Source organism: Mobula hypostoma, chromosome 14 (genome assembly GCF_963921235.1).
Source record: "Mobula hypostoma chromosome 14, sMobHyp1.1, whole genome shotgun sequence".
NCBI lineage: Eukaryota > Metazoa > Chordata > Chondrichthyes > Myliobatiformes > Myliobatidae > Mobula > Mobula hypostoma.
Window position 1 is genome coordinate 5780451 of NC_086110.1, and position 15999 is coordinate 5796449.

Genomic DNA, 15999 nt, shown 5'->3' on the forward strand with positions numbered 1-15999 from the left:
GAAAGAAGTGGAGAGCTTTGAGGCCCTCCTGACAGGGGATGGAGGTGTATAGGGACTGGAAACCCATAGTGAAAATAAGACCACCAGGTCCACGGAACTTGAAATCATTGAAAAGATCAAGACCGTGTGAAGTGTCCCGGATGTAGGTAGGATGGGATTGAATCAGGGGCTAAAACAGAGTAGAAATGTGCAGACACAAATTCATTGGGGCAGGAGCGTGTAGAAACAATGGATTTGGATAGTCAGGTTTGTGGGTCGTGGAGGAGCTAGAAATGGGATATGTGGTGTAAAGAAACTATGTGGTTGGTGGCAGTAAATGGGAGATCCCCAGAGTGAAGGCCAGTGATGGTGTGGGAGATGATGCTTTGGTGCTCTTTACTGGGGTCTTGTTCAAGGGGTAGGTAAGAGGAGGTGTCTGAGAATTACCGCCTGGCCTCAGCAAGGAAGAGGTCAGTCCACCAGTCTGCTATAGCACCTTCCTTATCTTTGAGTTTAGTGGTGAGGTAGGGATTGGTGTGGAGAGCAGCATGTTCAGAGTGAGTGAGGTTTGAACTGGAGAGAGGAGTGTTAAAGTTGAGACAGCAGATGTCTCGTTGGCAATGAGAAGACCCACAGCAGGCAGAAGACCAGAGTGGGGTGTCCAGGAAGAAGGGGAGGGTTGAAGATAGGAGAAGGGGTCATTGGTCCGGGGTGGAGAGTCCTTGTCAAAGAAGTAAACATGGAGAGGGAAGTGACAGAACAAGTGCTCAGCAACATTATTGAGGGCAGGCTTGGGGACAAAAGTGAGGCCCATACTGAGGACAGAACTTTCTGCCTCAGGGGAAGGTCAGAGTGAACTGTGAAGACCTGGTATGGATTAGAGCTGGGATCAGAGTGGGGGAAGAGGGCTGCTCGAGGAAAGAGGAGTGTTCGGTGTTCAGGGAAGGTGGGGTGGGAGGAAGAGGGAGGCTTCGTGGACTCAGTCTGTGGAGTAGGCTAGAAAGACGCGAGATTGCAAATTGCTGGTGAGGGAAGGAGAGACTGGGATGTCAGTGGCAGCAAGTAAAGTCTTGGCCTTGCTGTCGTTTAAGGTCCGGGCTGGAGTTCAAGCTAGCAGTCATGCAATTAGCAGTATGAAGGTGTCCGGGGTCTTGGAACCGGCATTGATAGTGGTGGAGTCCAGGTTTTGAATCCGTTGCGGATTGTCGGAATTGGCGTTGGCAATATTAATTTCACCAGTACAGAGCTGTCCAGAGCCATTGGGGTCAGGGATGGATTTGGAGAGATTCATAATCTGGGGGCATCTAGTGGTATTGAGGTCCAAACAGACCTCGATAACCAAGAACCTCTGGCTTTAATATACCCAATGACTTGGCCTTCACAGTCTGTGGTGAATTCCACAGATTTGCCACTCTTGTCTAAAGTAATTCCTTCTCATCTCTGTTCTGAAGGGAGATCCTTGTATTTTGAGATTGGGCCTTCTGGTCCAAGACTTCTGCACTGTGGACCGTAGATTTCGGTTAATTGGGACCAGTACATTTTGGCCCAATTAGTGACTGTCCTAATTAGTTGAGAGGTATGAGAAGGTCAAAGTACTGTTTGACCGAGTAACAACTTAATGTTCTTAAATGAAATACAGAATAAATTAGAACACTGCCAAAGGCTCCACAGTACTATAAAACTGTATTAGTTCCTAATAGTTATCGACACAGGAATATATCTGCCGTGTTCAAAATCAACGCACCATCTAGTACAGATAGTGAACTACTGTCATGCAATGTTTTATAGATATTGCATCCTTCCAATTGTTATTGTAATATTGAAGATGATTGTTGATACTTTCATAATTCCTAACTTGTTAAAGCAGTGAAATCATCTTATTTTCATTCCCGTCTGTTTTTGACATCTCCAAGCCTGAGTGCTTGGAACCCCTGGTGAGCAAAACAGTTCCTGTTTCTCGCCAACTATCCGTGACAAAACTCACTGCTTTATGAACACAAACACACACAGCTGATGCTATTTAAAGGCTGATTGCTCTAAGTATGGTGTGGTGTCTAACCACTACTCAAATGCAGGTGACTAATGCTAGTTAGAAACTGTTTGCCAACAATGTCCTGTCCCAAATAAATGAAGGGAATCCCGGCTATTTTCTCGATTTTGTTCTTTAAGTGTCATCCCAAGTAAACAGCTGTCCCGATTAACGCATGGCCCAATTAACCGGAATCCTCTGTATTTGTGAGTTGTATTTTCTCAACTGTGTAGATATTTGAGTTATTAATTCATTGTGTTTAACAGCATAAAATGTAGTTACATAGATTATTTTTCCTGCTGTGTCATCCTAAAATAATGCAAATATCATCTGTTTTAAAGGAAATGGTAGAAGCAGCTGGAGAGGATGAACGAGAATTGGCAGCGGAGATGGCAGCTGCTTTCTTGAATGAGAATTTGCCTGAATCCATATTTGGATCCCCCAAGGCAGGCAGTGGACAGTGGGCGTCAGTTGTTCGAGTAATGAACCCCATCCAGGGCAACGTGTATGATCAGATCCAGCTGGAACAGAATGAGGCAGCATTCAGGTATGCAAAACATAGCTACTTTAATATAATCATTACTAAATTGCCACTTGTTTTCTTTTGGTTAAAATTACTGAGTACGTGGGTTTTTAAAAGGTAAAATGGATGTCACATTATTACTGTAAGGGCATCTCATAAATTTGAATATCTTCGATACTTTCTTAGGTTAGTTATAGGGAGCAGGGCCCATAGAACATTAATAGCAAGACATATTCTCAAAAATCTGAATGAATGTGTAAACTGATGTTTCAGTAATTTTAGACTGTCTTTTATTCCTCTCCATGAATGTGTTGAGATTAAGGTCAGGTATGTTCTTTGAGGAGCTGGCCTATATTAACACCAGTGTTCTGTGTTTCCAGTGTTGCTGTTTGCAAGTTTGCAAATGGTGGTGATGATTGGTATGTTCTAGTTGGGGTCGGCAAGGACCTGATCCTCAATCCTCGTTCAATTGGAGGTGGATTCATTTACACATACAAACTAATCAACAGTGGTGAGAAACTTGAGTTTGTGCACAAGGTGAGGCTGCAGTGCATATAAAAGAGAGGTTACAAATTGCATATTTTAATTTTTTTTCTCATGTCTCCAGTACTTGTAACACGCAGGATCTTTCTGTTGAACCTGTTTCTGTGGAATGTTTCCAGCTTGCTTCTGTTTGCCTTTCTGTCCAGTAACTCCACTGGCTTAGAATCTGTGTACAGTCAAACTTGATTATGATTGCAATGCTTCTTGGTTGGATGTTATCCTGCCTCACTTGGTTAAATATTGGGAAACAAAGCCCCAATTTCAAGAGTGCTCAGAACTGCTTTAACAGTCCCAGTAGTGTATGTGACACAAAACTTGGCACTGCATCCAAGTCTAATTACCATTATTCTAGTTTGATAGGAAGATCAAACACAGGGTGTTTGTGAATTTCAATTGTAACTTTTAGCACCAACCAATATAATGTAATTTGATATTTGCAATTAAACAACTACAGTAATTTGTATAGTCAATGATATCACATGTGCTTATATTTTTATATTGATTCTCTTCCCTTTACCCTCAATCTTCCTGCAACAGACATCCATTGAAGACGTTCCAACGGCAATTGCCCCTTTCCAGGGCCGTGTTCTTGTGGGTTTGGGAAAGCTCTTGCGCATCTATGATCTGGGGAAGAAGAAGCTGCTGAGAAAGTGTGAAAATAAGGTACAACTATTAAAGGTTTCTGGGTGTTTTCTGTGGCTAATCTGTTTAGAGCTGATAGCCATGAATTGTGATCCAATTATGCAAGGCCAGTTGCAATAATACTCCTCAAGTTCCACATTGTGATAGAAAGTGAGTAAGTAAGGTATTCTGGCAAAGCAAAGAACCTGGACTTCATGTGTACTGACTAACTTGGACAATGTTGGTGGTGGTACTGAGTAGATTATTATAACCACTGGCAGATTACTGGGCGCTGATTGGAAGTCTGTGTGGGGCACCACTCCTCGCACAGACACTAGAGTAATGTGTGGTTAAGTGCCTTGCTCAAGGACACCGCTGAGACTCGAACTAGCGACCTTCAGATCACTAGACAAATGCCTTAACCACTTGGCCACGTGCCCAACAATGAATTTGAAGTTGTATCGACATTTTACAGGAGAATGTCGGGGTAGCAATCTGTCACATGTAGCTTAATGCAAGTTGGATGATGCAACAAGACAGTGATTTGAAAGATGAGAGTAATTCTTCAGAAGAGTGGTTTAAAAAGAAGAAAAATTGTGTTTTGAAATAACTAAGTCAGTGTCCAGACCTTCAGCCAATTCATGCTGTGGCAATGAAACAGTCTTTAATGGAGGAATTGTCTAAATTTCCTCTTTGCCATTGTGCAAGTCTGATCAGCTGTCATACAAAACGTTTAGCGGAGGTTATTGATGCTAAAGGATGCTCGACCACATAATTTTTCCAGCCTGGACTGTGAATGATTAAACAATATATTTAATAAAGACATGAAGTACAATTTTTTATGTTATTAATTTAGGCAGATTGTATTTGTCTATTATTGTGACTTAGATGAAGATCAGTCCACATTTTAAGGGTAATTAATACAGAATATCAAGTATTTGCAAAGGGTTCAGAAGCTTATTCCTGCAACTGTACACTGACAACTCAAGGTACGGTGTTTAGCACAGAACTGTATGTGAAATGAAAAGATATTGTCTAATCCATAGGTAAACTTGTTAAACTCCCTATTTTGCTGAAAGTGATATCCATAAGCCATCCGGATGGCTCTTGACGTGAGTTGGCAACAGCACATGACGAACGTCGAGCTCTATGACGACCTACCGATGCTCACCACTAAAAATTGAGGCGAGAAGACTGCAACTAGCGGGGCACTGTCTATGCCACCCCGAGCTACCTGCCAGCCTAGTCAAATGGGAGCCCAGGCTTGGGAGGATGAACCCTGGGCGATGGTCAACACACTCCTAGAAGACAGCGGCATGGCTAATGTAGATGAACTGGACACTCTGATGAGGGAGAAGTGGAGAGTCCATCATTGTGCCCGACGCCAGCCCCCTAGGCCTGAGTTGACGTAGTTGTAGTAGTAGTAGTAGATATCCATAAACTATATCAAAGTACCTAAAGAAAAAGAACAGATTTCACACACAACCATTACCTTGTTAACAGCTTCTCAAGATGTATTTAAATTGGATATATGAGGAAGAGAATAAGAAATAAAATCAAGAATGGGCTATACAGCTCAGAAAGTTCATGGCTGCTCTTTTAACTTCAGCCCTGCGTTTTTGCACTACTCCTTATTTCCTTGATTCCCTTAAGGTCACTCTTCTTCCAGTGAAGCAACCAGAAAAGTCTGCTTAAACACAAGGAAATCTGCAGATGCTGCAAGTTCAAGCAACGCACACAAAAAATGCTGGTGAACGCAGCAGGCCAGGCAGCAACTATAGGAAGAGGTACTGTACCTCTTCCTATAGATGCTGTCTGGCCTTCAGTGTTCACCAGAAAAGTCTGCTTCCCAGTTTGGTCATTTTCATTGCAACTGGCTCTTAATCTGAATGCACAAAGTTAGTGAGACTGATGCCTTCTAGTTTATTACCCAGCATTTGACACCCTTCCTTCATTCACCAGTTTATTGGATATTAGAGTGATATTTGTGGAGGAATAATTTGCATCTTATGGGATCGATATTGATGGGAAGCAAACAAGAATCGGTAAAACTGCTGCTCCTGAAAAATGTTGCTGTTAGTGCTTCTGTTATTTTTGATCCTGATGGTGAAGAGCTGATTGAAAATTCAAACTCGCTACATTGCCACTGATAATCAAGGGAAAGGGGAAAACAACAGGAAAGGAGAAATTATCTTTTTCCCCTCTTCTAATTTTTTTTTGCATTAGAGGTAATACTGTGGCCATTACATTGCAACTCATATCCAGGTGAAAGGAGTATAGAAGGCAGCATTGCTGGAAAACCAGAAGTAAAAAAAAATCTTGTTTGAATTGAGCATCATGTGTAACTTCATTTATTTCAGCACATTCCAAATTTTATTGTGGCAATCCACACCATTGGGCATAGGGTGATTGTATCAGATGTTCAAGAAAGCTTCTTCTGGATCCGTTATAAAAGAAATGAGAACCAGCTTATCATCTTTGCTGACGATACGTTACCCCGCTGGATCACCACGGCTTGTCTCTTAGACTACGAAACCATGGCAGGTGCTGATAAATTCGGCAACATCAGTGTGGTAAGTGAAATTTTACACTCTCTTAATCCCTGTGGATCTGAGTAGTTGGCAGAGGTTCGATTCTTAGCCATGTTCTTGGAGCTTTGGGGCACTGTGTTTTAGGTAGCTGCTGAATAGCTGATTAGTTGTGTCTGAATCTGAAAGTGATGCCTTTGGTTCCCTGATCGATCGGCGATCAAAGTAGAATTGGTATAGGAAGCAGTTACAGAGGCTATTCAACCATAAGAAATCCATTCATCTGTTATTACACACATTATGGAAAAAGTGAGGGATGTAATTGCTTCAGAATGTTGTGGTGGCCCCATTGTGTAATATAAACTATCCACCAGAGAATTCCTGTATGCAGGCTGGTGTTCATCTCTCTTTTTTCCTCTTTGCCCTTGATAAGATCAAGTGTTTGATCACTGAGGTTCTCTTACTAATTACTTGGCTGTGATTACAGAATTTACTTACTGATTGGAATCTCTGCAGTACAGCTGCCTATCCTACACTTATGTTTGAAAAATTCCTCCCGTATGGGATATTTGTAGGAATTGCAATTAGTTTAGCTCAAAATTCCTGTGAAGTCAACAGAAAGATGAATGGGTAATTGGCCAGATGACATTTATCTGAGCTCGTGCTTCATAGTCACTGTCCTTTTTATGTATGCAGTTTATGCGATTTGAAGCTATGTTGTAAACTATCAGAGCCCCATTCATACAAATTGTGTGGTTTTAAAAATACAAAGACAAATTAAGTGTCCCAAATAATAACTGTCATACATTGTTACAAGAGATTCTGCAGCAGCTGGAAGTGCAGAGCAACACACACAAAATGCTGGAGGAACTCAGCAATTTAGGCAACATCAGTGGAGGAAATTGATGTTTTAGGCCAAGACTTCTGCCATACATTATGTTCTCTTTTGACTGGCTGTTTATTTACTGTGTTTCTTAGATTAAGCACCTCTGCAGTGCATTAAAATGATTTATTTAGCATGCTATGTGTGTCTCTGGGAGAAGATGACAAGAAGTACAAGTAATTTTTATTAAGAAGCAACTTTGACCACTGCAGGTGAGGTTGCCACCAAACACAAGTGATGATGTTGACGAGGATCCCACGGGGAATAAGGCATTGTGGGATAGAGGTCTTCTCAATGGAGCTTCCCAGAAGGTATGCTGCTGCTGTTGCTGTGATTTCTGGGCATAGGCCTAAAGTATAGCATTGACATGTGTTGTCACTCAAATAGAGAGATTTGTTATCTGCGAGTGCGTTATTCATGTGTAGTAAAATTTGAATTGTTATAACGGTTATTGGCATAAGCAATCCTGACTGTGGCCACTAAATAATTGACAGTAAGTGTGCTTATATTTTCATAATTATAGTAATCAACTGTCTTAGTCATGAGATGCAAACTCAATTCACACCTAGAATCATGTCCTGTTATTGCACAATGCAGTGACATGGATCAGAAGTGGGGCTGGGGTCTTTTCTGCAGCAAGGGAATTAACTAAGAGTACCCAGAAAATGAAAAAAAAACTGCTGGAGGAGCTCAACAGGTCAGGCAGCATCTCTGGAGGGAAATGGATGTTCAGTATCTTAAGTTGAGACCCTTGTCTAAATGTGGAAAATTCTTGAAGATTGGAATGTAGTAAGTTTAAACCTAACCATAAAAAGGAAAGAAGGGACATGGGGTGGCGGGGGAGCATCAGTTACGGAGACATTGCTAGAATCTAACATAGAGGATGTGATGATGGGACAGTGGGGTTAGACAAGATCCATATGAAGTGAGCTGCAGTTGGAATTGGAAAATTACATTGCAGCTTTCAGAACCCACCATATGTTGAGTGTGCTTTCTTGTGTTAAAGTAAACATTTAATGCATGAATAATGTGCTAAGTTTCCTTCATTGTGGGAAACCTTTAAGAGTACTGAATGATGATGTGATCACACAGTGGGTTTTCTAGCCTTTTCTGCATTAGCCTGCATTGTGCTTCTCGAACTACATTTGGCTAACTCATTCATTTCATCCTTCACTAACATGTTGTGGTTCTCTAACTTAATTCTGTTCTTCATTCAGGCCGAGATCATTGTTAATTATCATGTGGGAGAGTCGGTGCTTTCCCTGCAGAAGACAACATTAATCCCTGGTGGTTCAGAATCTCTTGTGTACACAACGCTCTCTGGGGGCATTGGGATCCTGGTCCCGTTCACATCACATGAGGTAGCTTTCTTTAAGTCTTAGTTGCTGTAACTCCTGGTTGGTGTTGTGATGTAATTTTTATTTTGAATTCTTTTGTTGGAAATGTAAACTTCTGTTGATAAGTTGCAGATGTTTCCAAAAGTGGCATGTTTTTAATGTGAGATAAAATAAACCATGTCAGGAATGGACTGTTAACCCGACATTGTGTTAGAACATTTGATTAGATGGCAGTTGGAGCAGTAACTCTTCGGCAGTTTGCATCTCCACCCCGCCTATCTCACAGGTGCCATAGTCATTGATCATTACATTTAAATATAGCTGTGGCAAGGCCAGCACCCTTGGTTCAAACCCATTGCTAAATCACAACAACTTGAAAGACTTTTGAGACCATTCCTTAAAAAGAGCCATTATCTCACTTTTAATATTTTTAAGACATTGGATGCTTCTAATTTTTGATGTGTTGGGTTGATGTCAATGTGCTTGGAGGTGCATTTTATTGAGAGAGCTCCATTCTTGTGTAAGTGGCTGAAATAAATGTCTCTGAATTTGTTGAGAATGGCTATAACATTGTTCTCACATTGATCAAATTGGTTTCTTTCCTATTCCTTTCTGGGATAGTGTATTTCCCCCAAAATGGTGCTGCAAAAATAGCTACATTGACATTAAGGGAGTAGTTTTTTGTGTAAATCTTGAGTTCATTGAGCTTCTGCAATCCATTTTAAACTAAAATTTGATCTATTTTTTGCCCAGGACCATGATTTCTTTCAGCACCTGGAGATGCACATGAGATCAGAACACCCTCCCCTGTGTGGCCGTGACCATCTGAGTTTCCGCTGTTACTACTTCCCTGTGAAGGTAGATCCAATTTTAGTTGTACTTGTTGCTAAACATCGCTTTAATGATTTTTTAAAATCACTCATTTATTCTGTGGGTCTTGCAGCTTCATAGATCCTTGATCCTAGCTGGTGGAGTATCTAAGCTTCTTTCATTGTTTCATTGTGTAGATCTGCTACAATGCAATAGTTACGTTCCTTGCATTAAGAAAACTTGCACTATAGAAGGAGGCGATACTGCAGAACAGGCTGTAGTTACTTTCAAAGCACAACTTTAAACAGTTATTCACTATCGTCAAAGCACTATAACCAATGTGGCCCATGTAATGCATAGTGTTTCCTAATTCATCAATTGCATTATAACTAATTCACCTGTTGGACACATGTTGTAGTAGAGTTGTGTGTATTAGAACATAGGGCAGTGAGGCAGAGGGAACATGTGCCAAATTAGGAGCGAAGGGTTAGATTAATTCGAGATGGTTTAATGTCATTTCCAGGACACAAGTGTGAGGAAGAACAAAATAATCGTTACTCCAGAACCGGTGCAGCACAAAAAACACAATAAGATACAATTTTTAAAAAGCACAATAAATACATAAGGTAGCTTATTTACATATGTCCGTAAAGTGGTGCTAGGTACAGGAGTGTCTGTACATAAGGTGACTGATAGGTGTTCAGACTGTGGGAGAAAACCCAAGCACCTGAAGGAAACCCATGCTCTCAGAGAGGAAGTACAAATTCCTTACAGACAGTGGTGGAAATTGCACTGTGCTTCTGCAATATTTTGCTGGTTAAAGAGGAAAAGCAAGGATAATTTACCATTGTGTTTTTATGGGTTTCTCATCTGTCACTTAGCTTGATCCTTGTTTTCAAATAAACACGACCTCAGAATTCACTAGGACCAAGGTGAGGAGAAATTTCTTTAGATTAGAGGGTGGTGAGTCTGTAGAATTCATTGCCAGAGATGATTGGAGATCAAGTCATTGAGAATACTCAAGCTGAGATTGATAGTTTCTTGGTTAGCAATGGGTTTGAGAGTGATAATAAATTGGCCATGATGGAATAGCAGATCAGACTTGATGGGCCAAATGGCCAGTTGTGCACCTATATCTTATGCTATACACTACTGGGGTATGGGGCCTGCGAGGGTGTGCGCAGTGCTGTATGGATGATCTGTATAACTGTAACCCTCAGGTTCGGCTAGCGGCTTAATCTAGGGAAGGACAGCCTCCTTGAGGCCAATATTGTTTGGGTGAATGCTGTGTAATGTGTTCTCCTGTTACAAATCAGTACCATGAAATAACAAACAGTACACAATATGCAATTAAATGATTGAGCTTTATAATTATTAATTTGTGTATATGCTTAGTAAAGAAAAAAGGACAGGGGCCCATTCTCATGAAACCGTCTAACGCGCAATGTTGGAGGTCACCGTTCCATCCATTTGTTCCCTGTCAACCTCCGAGCGTTGCAGACCCTTGCTGCAGGTCCACTGTCCGGCGGTCTACCAGCTCTCTCTATTTGCGTCTTCTGTCTTCATGGCGCACCGACTAAAGACCGAGAATCCCTTCTGTCAGATCCACAACAAAGAAACAATGTGCCTCTCATTGGATGGCACACATTCCAAAGCCCCCGTGGAGGAGGGGAGAAGATGGCGCGCGCAGCTGCTCCGAAATGATATCGTATTTGTAAATAGGTACCGTGCACAATCCTGATTTGATGGAGACAGATGTGAGAATCACAGAGGAACATCTAGTGAAACTTCTGAAATGCCTGCTTCGCTGCCACTGCTACTGTGCGATCGAGAATCTCCGGAGGGGAAGGCCCCAAATCCTCGGCTTTGCCTATTGCCTGTTGCCGGGGCCGGGATCGAAGCTCTCGGCAGAGATGGTGCTTGGTGTCGGAGAGCTGGTCGGAGGCTCGAAGTTTTCGGACGGACTCGAGAGTCGGCTGTGGTCGGGTGCTGCATCGACAAGTTTGCAGCACTGGAAGCTCATGGCAGGGAGAGGTTTTCTTCCTTATACCGTCTGCGTGAGATGATGGGACTTTCGAGAGACTGAGACTTTTTTTTTACTGTGCCCATGGTCTGTTCTTTATCAAATTACGGTATTGCTTTGCACCGTTGTAACTATATGTTACAATTATGTGGTTTTTGTCAGTTTTTCAGTCTTGGTTTGTCTTGTGTTTCTGTGATATTGTGGAGGAACATTGTATCATTTCTTAATGCATGCATTACTAAATTACAATAAAAGAGGACTGCATGTCCTCGTAATCTAATCTCTAGTCATAACGCAAACATTGCTGCTATAGAGGAATCATTACATTAGCAGTGAAACCTTACAGCGCATTACAGTCTTCCCCCACCAAATATAGTCATGTCCTCATGATGTTGAGATAACTTGCCAACCCTTCCTGCAACACACAAAGCCCAACCCAGGTGTAAAAGGTAGTGACATAGCTCCCCAAAACGGTAGGGGTCACATTCTGTTTCCCTGGTGCTACATAGGCCAGCCTATCTGGTGGTCTCCTAATTCTCTGAGACCTCTGTTCTCCCTTACCTAACTCTTCAGGTTCCAACACTACTGGGTATACTTCTGGTCTGCCTGGCGAGGCCTTCCACTGGCCTCTCACTCGTGCCCACGGCAACTTGGACCCCTCTGTCCCATGGCCAACTCCTGCTTCATCTCTTGCAGGGTCCTGCTGCAACCCAGGCTGTCCACAGATAGCCCCCCCCACCCCCAAATTTCACTTGACTCAGCGAGAGAAGGGCTGGGAGCCTCTTCCTCAATCAACGGGGAGTTAGCAAAAGGCTGCATATACCACACATTCAAGTCTTCATCCTCTGAATCAGTATCCCTCTCAGGGGTGGCGGCTGGCTTAATCTCTCCTGCTGTTGGCACTGCAGTCGTCCCGCATTTCTGCAGAGTCCTCTTACCTAGGTGTAGACTCCAGGTCGGGCTCTGGGTCTACCTGCACCTCTTGTCCCAGGGGTAGCAGGTGGTTCCGATGGAGAATCTTGACAGACCCATTCCCATCCTCTGGTTTCACCCAGAAAATTGTTAGGTTTGGCATCTGACTCTCCACCACACAGGGTGTGGCCGCCCAGCGGTCAGCCAACTTATGTTTCACAGGTAGCCCCAAATTTCTTATGAGGGTCCCGTCTCCTGCCAGGAGTTGGGAAAACCTCACCTTTTGATCATACTGTCTCTTATTCCCTTAATTTTGCTTGGCAGCCGTGACCCCAGCTAATTCATAAGCCTCTTTCAGCTCTCTTCTCAGGTCAGACACATACTTCAGATGAGTCTTCGGTGGTAAGTCACCCTCGTCGGCCCCAGAACAAAGGTTAATGGGCAACCTGGCCTCACGCCCATCATTAAATAGTATGGCGAGTACCCAGTAGCTTCATTTTGGGTAACTGGGAACCAGATATCCAAGGTGTTCACTCCACCTGATCTTGCTGATTGAGCATGTCTAACAAAGTCTGATTAAACCTCTTGGGCTGGGGATCGCCCTGTGGGTGATAGGGCATGGTCCTTCTCAACTCCAAGCATGCCCAGTAACTCATGGATAAGTCTGCTCTCAAAATCCTGTCCCTGATCGCTTGGAGAGCCCATAATAATTGAAATACCCACTTTGGCCACCATGGATGTCCTCTCATCTTTGGTAGGAAAAGCCTGTGCATATCTAGTGTAGTGGTCCATGATGACTGAGACCTTTGCCATGTTGCTGGCATCGGGTTCTATTGACAGGAAATCCATACACACTAGGTCCAGGGGCCCCGCAGTCTGCAAGTGGGACAAGGGAGCTGTCTGCGTAGGTAGCATCTTTTGCTGTATGCATCAAATGCACGACTTGCAGTATTATTCAATCTCCGACTTCATTCAAGGTCAGTAAAACCAGTCTCTGAGCAATGCATAGGTCTTTTCAACCCCTGAATGTCCAGAATTATCATGAAGTGGCTTCAGTGCAATTCTCCAATACTTCTCGGGCAGAACCAGCTGGCAATGTGGAGGTCAGTCCGAGGGTGACGTGACCTGGTATAGGACTTGTTTCTGCAACGCCATCCGAGGCCATTCTTTCAGAAATGGAGGCACCACAGCATGTTTCGTCTTCTCCGCCTGAGCCACGTCTCCCTTTTCGACCGCTGACCAGATGGTACTGATGCCCGGGCTATCTTGCTGAGCAGCTGCCACTTCCCCAGAACTCAAATCCAGCAGTTGGTATGTCTTCAGAGCAGTCAGGTTACAGTAAACTTGGGGAATGGCGTCATCAGAAGTTCCCAATTGATCCACAGCTCGATCCTGCCCCTCCTTCCCTCTGCCTTCACCCCTGGGGCAGGAACGCTCTCCCTCTCCTCATCTCATCCTCATGTGTTCGTCAGGACCAAGCATCAGCATCAATGTTCCTACTTGCCGGCCAGTAATTAATCAGGAGATGTTGCCTGTAGTATGCAGGGCACAGTGGCACCTCTACTGTCACTTCAGTCTGAATATACAGCACAGACTGTCTAATCCATCTGCCTTGACTATGTGGGTGGCAGGATTCTTTTTTAATTTTCCCTCATATAAATGCTGTCTGGCTCATGAGCAGACAGAATTATATCCAGTCAAAGTAAAGATGAAAAATTCATTTAGAAAAGGTTTGAAATGTACTTCCTGGGGTTATTTTTTTTTTTAAAAATGAGAAATATGCTTCCTTGTACAGGCTTTTTCCCATGGGGCATATTGTATAATCATTGAGGTCTAACTGCTGCTGAGTAAGGAGGAGAAATTCTTTTCAAAAGCAAACAATTGTTAGATTAAAAAATTAAAGCAGCTATGGCAGATATTTTGACACAGGTACTGCATATATAAAATGCTTATAATTATTGCTACAAAATTACTTGACTGATTTCTTATGTCAAAAGAATGTTGGCTATGCTGGTATGGTTCTTCCCCTTTACCCTCCCTGCTCTCAACCAGAGCTACCTCAGTCATAGACAGTTACTGCCTGCGTTTCTGGGTTTGCCTTGAAAGTAGCCAGTGTAAATGACTGAAGCATATGCCAATAAACTGGAGAGTAATGGGGAAGGTGAGGTTCATCTTTATTCTCAGTTGTCCATGTGTATCTTTACTGAGTCCATAAGATAAGCATAATAAGGCCATTCAGCCCATTAAGTTTGCTTTGCTATTCCATCATGTGTAATTTATTATCCCTCTCAACCCCATTTTCCTGCCTTCTCCACGCATCATTTGACAGCCTTGCCAGTCAAGAACCTATCAACCTCTGCTTTAAATATACCCAGTGATATGGCCCGTGCAGCCATATGTGGCAAAGAATTCCACAGATTCACCAACGTTTGGCTAAATTTTTTGTTATCTATGTTCTAAATGGATGTCCTCAATTCTGGGGCTGTACCCTCTGGTTCTAGACTCCCCCACTATCTTTCTCCATATCCATTCTATCCAGATGTCTCAATATTCAATAGGTTTCAATGAGATACCCCCACCCCACCCCGAGTTCTTCTAAATTTCAGTGAGTACAGGCTCAGAGCCATCAAATGTTCCTCATACATTAACCCTTCCATTCCTAGGATTACTCGTGAACTGCCTCTGGACCCTCTCCAATGCCAGCACATCCTTTTTTAGACTAGGGGCCCAAAACTGCTCACAATACTACAAGTCTCACCAATGGCTTATAAATTAGCCTCAGTGTTACATCCTTGCTTTTATATTCTCGTCCTCTTGAAATGATACATTACTTTAAAATTGAGACTTAAACCTCTGTTCCTGTTTCATGCTTTATTTGGTTATTTAGCGGATACAGTAGGGTCTTAGGTAGGTACATGGAGCTTAGAAAAATAGAGGGCTATGCACTAGGGTAATTGTAGGCAGTTTCTAGAGCAGCTCAGCACAACATTGTGAGCTGAAGGGCCCATAATGTGCTGTAGATTTCTATGTTCTATTCCCTTTGCTTGAACTGACCTGATTAATGTACTTCTGTTTGCCTTTCCAGAACGTAATTGATGGTGATCTTTGTGAGCAGTTTAACTCTATGGATCCGGTTAAACAAAAGAGTGTGGCGGAAGAGTTGGACAGAACACCAGCTGAGGTGTCCAAAAAACTGGAAGACATCAGAACACGTTATGCATTCTAAAGTGCACTGTGTTAAATAACTGGTGCTGGTAGTCAATACAATGCCAGGAGATAGTAATAATGCCAGTACTCTCGCTATTCACCTGGATGAAGTTTTATCAATATTGAATGGACTGTAACCTTTCCTTGTAAATATGGTTTTGTACATTAAAAATGTTTAAAGTCTTTGAGTGGGAGGGAGCACACAGGGGTGGAGGCTGGATATAATGTTTTGCGAGTGCTTTCAGAGGTTGCTGTGTTTATAGCAGCCATTTTCCTAAGACAAACTTGCTTTCCAGTGTGTCTACAGTAAAATAAAATACCCGTTTTAATAAGTTATTGCTTTGTATTTCTTCTACAATTTGATTCTTTTATACTGAGAGGAAACAATAAGATCAGGGTGGTACATATTTTGCAACCTTTATTTGAGTAAATTTTTTACATATGCTGTCATCTGGGTCATGTTATGTTTTTGTCTGTTGTGCATAGTTGTTCACTGGTTATCAGAATTGCTAACTACCTGAGAGCAGCGCTCTCTTAATTGACTGACTCATCATAGTTGGTAGTAGTATCTAGTATGACTTATCAGGATAATGGGGTCCTCAGG

General features: G+C 42.6%; 1 protein-coding gene across 1 annotated transcript in view; it reads left to right on the top strand.

Moving 5' to 3' along the window:
- sf3b3 (splicing factor 3b, subunit 3) overlaps positions 1-15782 on the top strand; it is a 60043-nt gene extending 44261 nt beyond the window's left edge. Inside the window, exons 20-27 of the mRNA XM_063066615.1 lie at positions 2350-2555; positions 2912-3068; positions 3612-3737; positions 6056-6268; positions 7319-7417; positions 8324-8467; positions 9197-9301; positions 15274-15782. Of these exons, the coding sequence (XP_062922685.1) occupies positions 2350-2555; positions 2912-3068; positions 3612-3737; positions 6056-6268; positions 7319-7417; positions 8324-8467; positions 9197-9301; positions 15274-15414 (1191 nt within the window). The 3' untranslated portion in view covers positions 15415-15782. The remainder of the gene's footprint in view (positions 1-2349; positions 2556-2911; positions 3069-3611; positions 3738-6055; positions 6269-7318; positions 7418-8323; positions 8468-9196; positions 9302-15273) is intronic.
- The last annotated feature ends 217 nt before the right edge of the window (positions 15783-15999 follow it).